This window comes from Oncorhynchus gorbuscha, linkage group LG03 (assembly GCF_021184085.1).
Source record: "Oncorhynchus gorbuscha isolate QuinsamMale2020 ecotype Even-year linkage group LG03, OgorEven_v1.0, whole genome shotgun sequence".
NCBI classification, from domain to species: Eukaryota; Metazoa; Chordata; class Actinopteri; order Salmoniformes; family Salmonidae; genus Oncorhynchus; species Oncorhynchus gorbuscha.
In genome coordinates this window covers 105,871,283-105,881,275 of record NC_060175.1, presented here as the reverse complement: position 1 = coordinate 105,881,275, position 9,993 = coordinate 105,871,283, and the positions used below count along the sequence as shown (strand labels likewise).

General features: G+C 53.0%; 1 protein-coding gene across 1 annotated transcript in view; it reads right to left on the bottom strand.

Moving 5' to 3' along the window:
• Nucleotides 1–1,547: 1,547 nt before the first annotated feature.
• The window catches only part of abcd1 (ATP-binding cassette, sub-family D (ALD), member 1), a 140,167-nt gene continuing 131,721 nt past the window's right edge, over nt 1,548–9,993 (bottom strand). Inside the window, exons 10-12 of the mRNA XM_046344796.1 lie at nt 7,053–7,283; nt 6,759–6,884; nt 1,548–2,160 (exon numbers count right to left, since the gene is read on the bottom strand). Of these exons, the coding sequence (XP_046200752.1) occupies nt 1,860–2,160; nt 6,759–6,884; nt 7,053–7,283 (658 nt within the window). The 3' untranslated portion in view covers nt 1,548–1,859. The remainder of the gene's footprint in view (nt 2,161–6,758; nt 6,885–7,052; nt 7,284–9,993) is intronic.

The window sequence follows — 9,993 nt, the reverse complement described above, 5'->3', positions numbered from 1 at the left end:
CTTCCTCTTCCCACTACACTTCCACCCTCCCTCCTAGAATCTACTTCCTCCTCCCACTACACTTCCACCCTCCCCCTAGAATCTACTTCCTCCTCCCACTACACTTCCAACTTCCCTCCCCTATAATCTACTTCCCCTCCCACCCTCCCTCTCCCCTAGAATCTACTTCCTCCTCCCACTACACTTCCACCCTCCCTCTCCCCTAGAAACTACTTCCTCTTCCCACTACACTTCCACCCTCCCCTAGAATCTACTTCCTCCTCCCACTACACTTCCAACCTACCTCCCCTATAATCTACTTCCCCCTCCCACCCTCCCTCTCCCCTAGAATCTACTTCCTCCTCCCACTACACTTCCACCCTCCCTCTCCCCTAGAAACTACTTCCTCTTCCCACTACACTTCCACCCTCCCCCTAGAATCTACTTCCTCCTCCCACTACACTTCCAACCTACCTCCCCTATAATCTACTTCCCCTCCCACCACACTTCCACCCTCCCTCTCCCTAGAAACTCCTCCCCTACACTTCCACCCTCCCCTAGAAACCCCTCCCCTCCCACCACACTTCCACCCTCCCTCTCCCCTAGAAACTCCTCCCCCTACACTTCCACCCTCCCTCCCTCTCCCCTAGAAACCCCTCCCCCTCCCACCCTCCCTCCCTCTCCCCTAGAAACTCCTCCCACCACACTTCCACCCTCCCCTAGAAACTCCTCCCCCTACACTTCCACCCTCCCTCCCTCTCCCCTAGAAACCCGTCCCCTCCCACCCTCCCTCTCCCCTAGAAACTCCTCCCCCTCCCACCCTCCCTCTCCCCTAGAAACTCCTCCCCTCCCACTACACTTCCACCCTCTCACTCCCCTAGAAACTCCTCCCCTCCCTCTCCCCTAGAAACTCCTCCCCCTCCCACTACACTTCCACCCTCCCACTCCCCTAGAAACTCCTCCCCCTCCCACTACACTTCCACCCTCCCACTCCCCTAGAAACCCCTCCCCTCCCACTACACTTCCACCCTCCCACTCCCCTAGAAACCCCTCCCCTCCCACTACACTTCCACCCTCCCACTCCCCTAGAAACTCCTCCCCCTCCACTTCCACCCTCCCCTAGAAACTCCTCCCCTCCCACTACACTTCCACCCTCCCTCTCCCCTAGAAACCCCTCCCCTCCCGCCACACTTCCACCCTCCCTCTCCCCTAGAAACCCCTCCCCCTCCCACCACACTTCCACCCTCCCTCTCCCCTAGAAACCCCTCCCCTCCCACCACACTTCCACCCTCCCTCTCCCCTAGAAACCCCTCCCCCTACACTTCCACCCTCCCACTCCCCTAGAAACCCCTCCCCCTCCCACTATACTTCCACCCTCCCACTCCCCTAGAAACCCCTCCCCCCACTACACTTCCACCCTCCCCTAGAAACTCCTCCCCCTCCCACTACACTTCCACCCTCCCTCCCTCTCCCCTAGAAACCCCTCCTCCTCCCACTACACTTCCACCCTCCCCCTCCCCTAGAAACTCCTCCTCCTCCTCCCACTACACTTCCACCCTCCCCTAGAAACTCCTCCCCCTCCCATACTGCTGATAGTGGAAAAGAAAACTGAGCAGCAGTTGACTAACAGCCACATGCGAGTGGTTGGAATTTCAGAACCTCATTATACACTAGAAGATCCAGCCTCTAGGACCTAGACACAATGTCCTGAGCACCCCAGAGGATCTGAAAGGACTGGACCTATTAGGAACAATAGGAGAACAGCTCCACTTTGCCTAAGGGGACAAATAACTCAGGGGGTTGTTTCTGGACAGGGCCAACAGTTCTTTCAGTCCCATCCTTCCATCCGATGATCATCATCCTTCTATTGTCCTCGTTCATCACTCTTCCTTCTCCTCCAGTTTCTCTTCCTCCCCTGCTTCCTTCTCCTCCAGTTTCTCTTCCTCCCCTGCTTCCTTCTCCTCCTCCCCTGCTTCCTCTCCTCCGGTTCCTGACAGGGTGGCGTCCTCCCCCAGCATGCGGCAGAGATCCGACAGGCGCTGTTGCATCTTGGGTATCCCAGAGAGCTGGGACTCCAGCTTCTGTTTCTCATCCTGGAGAGAGACACGTGTGGAGGCGTCCAGCCTCTCAAAGCGCCAGCCACCCTCTCCGTCGAACTGAAGAAGGTGGGTGTGGTACTTCCTGTAATGGGAAGGAGGGAAAGGTGCATGTTTGAGATTGACTAACATTGTATTAAAATCAAATGGATCACCGCTATCCAGAGAGATCGGAGATAGTATAGGATCTGTGTGGGGAACCGATTCATTACAGGTGTAGGTGCTGTGTGGGGAACCGATTCATTACGGGTATAGGAGCTGTGTGGGGAACCGATTCATTACGGGTATAGGAGCTGTGTGGGGAACCGATTCATTACAGGTGTAGGTGCTGTGTGGGGAACCGATTCATTACAGGTATAGGAGCTGTGTGGGAACAGATTCATTACGGGTATAGGAGCTGTGTGGGGAACCGATTCATTACGGGTATAGGTGCTGTGTGGGGAACCGATTCATTACAGGTATAGGTGCTGTGTGGGGAACCGATTCATTACAGGTATAGGTGCTGTGTGGGGAACCGATTCATTACGGGTATAGGTGCTGTGTGGGGAACCGATTCATTAGGTGCAGGTATAGGTGCTGTGTGGGGAACCGATTCATTACGGGTATAGGTGCTGTGTGGGGAACCGATTAATTATTCAAAACATATGAACTGATCGTTTCAGACCTCTACGAGCTGACTAGGGGTATGGGTTGTCCCTGCCTGGCCTCTACTCCATATGAAGTGACTAGGGGTATGGGTTGTCCCTGCCTGGCCTCTACTCCATATGGAGGGACTAGGGGTATGGGTTGTCCCTGCCTGGCCTCTACTCCATATGGAGGGACTAGGGGTATGGGTTGTCCCTGCCTGGCCTCTACTCCATATGAAGGGACTAGGGGTATGGGTTGTCCCTGCCTGGCCTCTACTCCATATGAAGTGACTAGGGGTATGGGTTGTCCCTGCCTGGCCTCTACTCCATATGAAGGGACTAGGGGTATGAGTTGTCCCTGCCTGGCCTGGCCTGGCCTCTACTCCATATGAAGGGACTAGGGGTATGAGTTGTCCCTGCCTGGCCTGGCCTGGCCTCTACTCCATATGAAGGGACTAGGGGTATGGGTTGTCCCTGCCTGGCCTGGCCTCTACTCCATATGAAGGGACTAGGGGTATGGGTTGTCCCTGCCTGGCCTCTACTCCATATGAAGGGACTAGGGGTATGGGTTGTCCCTGCCTGGCCTGGCCTCTACTCCATATGAAGGGACTAGGGGTATGGGTTGTCCCTGCCTGGCCTCTACTCCATATGAAGGGACTAGGGGTATGGGTTGTTCCTGCCTGGCCTCTACTCCATATGAAGTGACTAGGGGTATGGGTTGTCCCTGCCTGGCCTCTACTCCATATGGAGGGACTAGGGGTATGGGTTGTCCCTGCCTGGCCTCTACTCCATATGGAGGGACTAGGGGTATGGGTTGTCCCTGCCTGGCCTCTACTCCATATGAAGGGACTAGGGGTATGGGTTGTCCCTGCCTGGCCTCTACTCCATATGAAGTGACTAGGGTATGGGTTGTCCCTGCCTGGCCTCTACTCCATATGAAGGGACTAGGGGTATGAGTTGTCCCTGCCTGGCCTGGCCTGGCCTCTACTCCATATGAAGGGACTAGGGGTATGAGTTGTCCCTGCCTGGCCTGGCCTGGCCTCTACTCCATATGAAGGGACTAGGGGTATGGGTTGTCCCTGCCTGGCCTGGCCTCTACTCCATATGAAGGGACTAGGGGTATGGGTTGTCCCTGCCTGGCCTCTACTCCATATGAAGGGACTAGGGGTATGGGTTGTCCCTGCCTGGCCTGGCCTCTACTCCATATGAAGGGACTAGGGGTATGGGTTGTCCCTGCCTGGCCTCTACTCCATATGAAGGGACTAGGGGTATGGGTTGTTCCTGCCTGGCCTCTACTCCATATGGAGGGACTAGGGGTATGGGTTGTCCCTGCCTGGCCTCTACTCCATATGAAGGGACTAGGGGTATGGGTTGTTCCTGCCTGGCCTCTACTCCATATGGAGGGACTAGGGGTATGGGTTGTTCCTGCCTGGCCTCTACTCCATATGAAGGGACTAGGGGTATGGGTTGTCCCTGCCTGGCCTCTACTCCATATGAAGGGACTAGGGGTATGGGTTGTTCCTGCCTGGCCTCTACTCCATATGAAGGGACTAGGGGTATGGGTTGTCCCTGCCTGGCCTCTACTCCATATGAAGGGACTAGGGGTATGGGTTGTCCCTGCCTGGCCTCTACTCCATATGAAGGGACTAGGGGTATGGGTTGTTCCTGCCTGGCCTCTACTCTAAAAGACACAGCAGTGACAGAGGCTGAACTCTCAGATCACCACTGCCCCCTACTGGAGGTTGCATATAACTACTCAGGCTGAGTTTACACAGGCAACCCAATTCTGGGGTGTATTCACTAGTCACAAAAAAAGGTCCCGTTTCATTGGCTTCCATTTGCTTCCTAATGTATATACACCCCCCCCCCAATAATGGTCTTTTGACCAAGGGTTGGAATTGGTTCAGGGAACAGAACCGAAAAATATCATTTGAGGAACAGAATCCAAACCGAAACTGATCCATAGTGTTCCGGAACAGAACCGTTATTTAAGCGGTTTACTTTTATTTAAAATAACGGTTCTGTTCCGGAACACTGTGGATAAGTTTACAAAATTGGCTCTTAACGACTTTCCTATACAGATTGAAAAAAAGTTGCTCACCAAGCACAAGCTGCTCTATCCACACTAAATTGGTAAAGTACATTTAATGTTGAGCTAAAATGTTTAAAAACTCAAATGTATATTGAACAAAAATATAAAAACACAACATTTGAAGTGTTGCTCCCATGTTTCATGAAAGGGAAATAAACATCCTTGTTAGGGAGCATTTTTCTCCTTTTATATTCTCTTACATTTAATGTATCTACCATAAGCCATCTCGAACATCGTTTTAGAGAATTTGGCACTACGTCCAACCGGCATTACAACCGCAGACCACGTGTAACCACGGCCAGCCCAGGACCTCCACAACCACAGACCACGTGTAACCACGGCCAGCCCAGGACCTTCACTTCAGGCTTCTTCACCTGTGGGATCGTCGTGAGACCAGCAACCTGGACAGCTGATGAAACTGGGGGATCGTCTGAGACCAGCCACCTGGACAGCTGATGAAACTGGGGGATCGTCGTGAGACCAGCAACCTGGACAGCTGATGAAACTGGGGGATCGTCTGAGACCAGCCACCTGGACAGCTGATGAAACTGGGGGATCGTCTGAGACCAGCCACCTGGACTGCTGATGAAACTGGGGGATCGTCTGAGACCATCCACCTGGACAGCTGATGAAACTGGGGGTTTTGCAAAACCGAAGAATTTCTACACAAACTGTCAGAAACCGTCTCAGGGAAGCTCATCTGCGTGCTCGTACGTCCTCACCAGGGTCTTGACCTGACTGCAGTTCGGCGTCGTAACAGACTTGGGAAAATGTTCACCGTCGACGGCCACTGGCCTCGCTGGAGAAGTGAGCTCTGTACCGGGCAGAAGGCATGTAAGATGTAGTGTGGGCGAGCGGTTTACTGATGTCAACGTTGTGAACAGAGGGCCCCCCATGGTAGCGGTGGGGTTATGGTATGGGCAGGTATACAGTTCCCTGCTACGGACAATCAACACAATTGCATTTGATCAATGGCAGATTGAATGCACAGAGACACAGTGACGAGATCCTGAGGCCCATTGTTGTGTAATTAATCTACTGTCATCACTAAGTTTCAGCAGGATAATGCACAGCCCCATGTCGCAGGGATCTGTACACAATTCCTGGAAGCTGACAACGTCCCAGTTCTTCCATGGCCTCCATACTCAGACATGTCACCCATTGAGCATGTTCGGGATGCTCTGGATCGACATGCATGACAGTGTGTTCCAGTTCCCGCCCAATATCCAGAAATTTCGCACAGCCATTGAAGAGGAGTGGGACAACATTCCACAGGCCACAATCAACAGCCTGATCAACTCTATGTGAAGGAGATGTGTCACGCTGCATGAGGCAAATGGTGGCAACACCAGACACGGACCGGGTCTCTGATCCACGACCAGACACCGGCCGGGTCTCTGATCCACACCAGATACGGACCGGGTCTCTGATCCACGACCCTTGACCTTTAAGGTATCTGTGACCAACAGATGCATATCTATTCCCAGTCATGTGAAATCCATAGATTAGAGCCCAATTTACTTGTTTCAATTGACTGTTTTCCTTATGAACTGTAACAAATAGTTGCGTGTAGCGTTTGTGTGTTCAGTGTATATATCAGAGGCGTACAAAGGAACGATAAACTAGTACTTTGTGTTCAAACCCCCCCCCCCCCAAAAAAAATGGTTCAGAACAAAACGATTGGGAAATTATTTTGGTTCCAACCCCCATCCATATTTTTCTCAGCGCTGATCTGATTGGTCTAAAGACCAATTAGTGAAAACGAGATCAGAATTGGGCTGCCTGTGTAAACGTTCTAGAGCACATTGCTTAGATACGAAAACAAATCTAATTTCGTATTTATGTTCCCCATAGTTTCCTTCAGGAAAGAATTGTTAGATGAATAAATACTGAATCTGTAAAAAAAAAAGTTTAAAAAAAGCGCTATATAAATAAATTGATTGGTTGATTGATAAGCATGCTGACCAGAGGGAGGGTCTATGGGTTATCGACAGCAGTGCTATCCCAGCATCCTTTGCTGCCTGGAAGATCTTCCCCTCCACGTCGATGCTGACAGCGCTGGTACACTCATCTAGCAGGGCATACTTAGGCCTGGGCAAGACAACACACACACTGCATTAGTAGGAAGTCCAAAGATACCATTTCCAGTCCTCCAACGCCGATATGGTATAGGAATAGATTGAGACAACAGCTCATCATAACAGGTTTTTAGTTTCCATCATTACCGGGTGAGGAATACAGTTTGTCGCCATGACGTACCTGTGGTAGAACATCCGTGCCATCCCAATCCTCTGTTTCTCTCCTCCTGACAACACATCCTTCCAGTCGCTTTCTGCGCTCCACCCGCCTTCCCTCTCCAGTATGTAGACCAGGTTGACGGTTCCGAGGATCCCCTCTAGCTGCTGGTCCGTGAATCCTCTCTCCTCCATCTCGATCTCTGTGTCTGGGTAGATCAACTGGTCTCGCAGGGTTCCCACCGACATGTACGGCCTGATGGACAAAGGCGAAATAAACATTAAGATCAACTATAGAAATATCACACATAACAAGGCTTAACAGATCTGACTAAGTTAAATCAGATTTTCTTGGCATACGATTTTAAAAATCGGTTCTTTTTCCTGAAATCTGAACAACCAAGAAGCACATGGAATCAAATATTTCAAGTAACATTTCAAACCACCCGATTCCTGGCCATGAGCCTTGTGTCTGTGGTCAAACCACCCGATTCCTGGCCATGAGCCTTGTGTCTGTGGTCAAACCACCCGATTCCTGGCCATGAGCCTTGTGTCTGTGGTCAAACCACCCGATTCCTGGCCATGAGCCTTGTGTCTGTGGTCAAACCACCCGATTCCTGGCCATGAGCCTTGTGTCTGTGGTCAAACCACCCGATTCCTGGCCATGAGCCTTGTGTCTGTGGTCAAACCACCCGATTCCTGGCCAGAGCCTTGTGTCTGTGGTCAAACCACCCGATTCCTGGCCATGAGCCTTGTGTGTGGTCAAACCACCCGATTCCTGGCCATGAGCCTTGTGTGTGGTCAAACCACCCGATTCCTGGCCATGAGCCTTGTGTGTGGTCAAACCACCCGATTCCTGGCCATGAGCCTTGTGTCTGTGGTCAAACCACCCGATTCCTGGCCATGAGCCTTGTGTGTGGTCAAACCACCCGATTCCTGGCCATGAGCCTTGTGTGTGGTCAAACCACCCGATTCCTGGCCATGAGCCTTGTGTGTGGTCAAACCACCCGATTCCTGGCCATGAGCCTTGTGTGTGGTCAAACCACCCGATTCCTGGCCATGAGCCTTGTGTCTGTGGTCAAACCACCCGATTCCTGGCCATGAGCCTTGTGTGTGGTCAAACCACCCGATTCCTGGCCATGAGCCTTGTGTGTGGTCAAACCACCCGATTCCTGGCCATGAGACTTGTGTCTGTGGTCAAACCACCCGATTCCTGGCCATGAGCCTTGTGTGTGGTCAAACCACCCGATTCCTGGCCATGAGCCTTGTGTGTGGTCAAACCACCCGATTCCTGGCCATGAGCCTTGTGTGTGGTCAAACCACCCGATTCCTGGCCATGAGCCTTGTGTCTGTGGTCAAACCACCCGATTCCTGGCCATGAGCCTTGTGTGTGGTCAAACCACCCGATTCCTGGCCATGAGCCTTGTGTGTGGTCAAACCACCCGATTCCTGGCCATGAGCCTTGTCTGTGGTCAAACCACCCGATTCCTGGCCATGAGCCTTGTGTCTGTGGTCAAACCACCCGATTCCTGGCCATGAGCCTTGTGTCTGTGGTCAAACCACCCGATTCCTGGCCATGAGCCTTGTGTGTGGTCAAACCACCCGATTCCTGGCCATGAGCCTTGTGTCTGTGGTCAAACCACCCGATTCCTGGCCATGAGCCTTGTGTCTGTGGTCAAACCACCCGATTCCTGGCCATGAGCCTTGTGTGTGGTCAAACCACCCGATTCCTGGCCATGAGCCTTGTGTGTGGTCAAACCACCCGATTCCTGGCCATGAGCCTTGTGTGTGGTCAAACCACCCGATTCCTGGCCATGAGCCTTGTGTCTGTGGTCAAACCACCCGATTCCTGGCCATGAGCCTTGTGTCTGTGGTCAAACCACCCGATTCCTGGCCATGAGCCTTGTGTCTGGTCAAACCACCCGATTCCTGGCCATGAGCCTTGTGTCTGTGGTCAAACCACCCGATTCCTGGCCATGAGCCTTGTGTGTGGTCAAACCACCCGATTCCTGGCCATGAGCCTTGTGTGTGGTCAAACCACCCGATTCCTGGCCATGAGCCTTGTGTGTGGTCAAACCACCCGATTCCTGGCCATGAGCCTTGTGTCTGTGGTCAAACCACCCGATTCCTGGCCATGAGCCTTGTGTCTGTGGTCAAACCACCCGATTCCTGGCCATGAGCCTTGTGTCTGGTCAAACCACCCGATTCCTGGCCATGAGCCTTGTGTCTGTGGTCAAACCACCCGATTCCTGGCCATGAGCCTTGTGTGTGGTCAAACCACCCGATTCCTGGCCATGAGACTTGTGTCTGTGGTTTTTAGACATTTGGCATATCTTGTTGCTAGTGTAAGCCAAGTCAACTAAAAGGATTCTTGTGAGAGAAACGACCCAACTAGATTATCAGCCAATCAGAAGCGTGCAAAATCCTTTCGGTGGAGTCTTTGATTGACAGTTCAATCATTGCAGTCCTCGAGCAAGACTTGAAATAACCCGAGCCATCTCCCCAGGGGATCTGTGCTCACCGAGCCATCTCCCAGGGGATCTGTGCTCACCGAGCCATCTCCCCAGGGGATCTGTGCTCACCGAGCCATCTCCCCAGGGGATCTGTGCTCACCGAGCCATCTCCCCAGGGGATCTGTGCTCACCGAGCCATCTCCCCAGGGGATCTGTGCTCACCGAGCCATCTCCCCAGCCATCTCCCCAGGGGATCTGTGCTCACCGAGCCATCTCCCCAGGGGATCTGTGCTCACGAGCCATCTCCCCAGGGGATCTGTGCTCACCCATCTCCCCAGGGATCTGTGCTCATCCATCTCCCCAGGGGATCTGTGCTCACCGAGCCATCTCCCCAGGGATCTGTGCTCACCGAGCCATCTCCCCAGGGGATCTGTGCTCACCGAGCCATCTCCCCAGGGATCTGTGCTCACCGAGCCATCTCCCCAGGGGATCTGTGCTCACCGAGCCATCTCC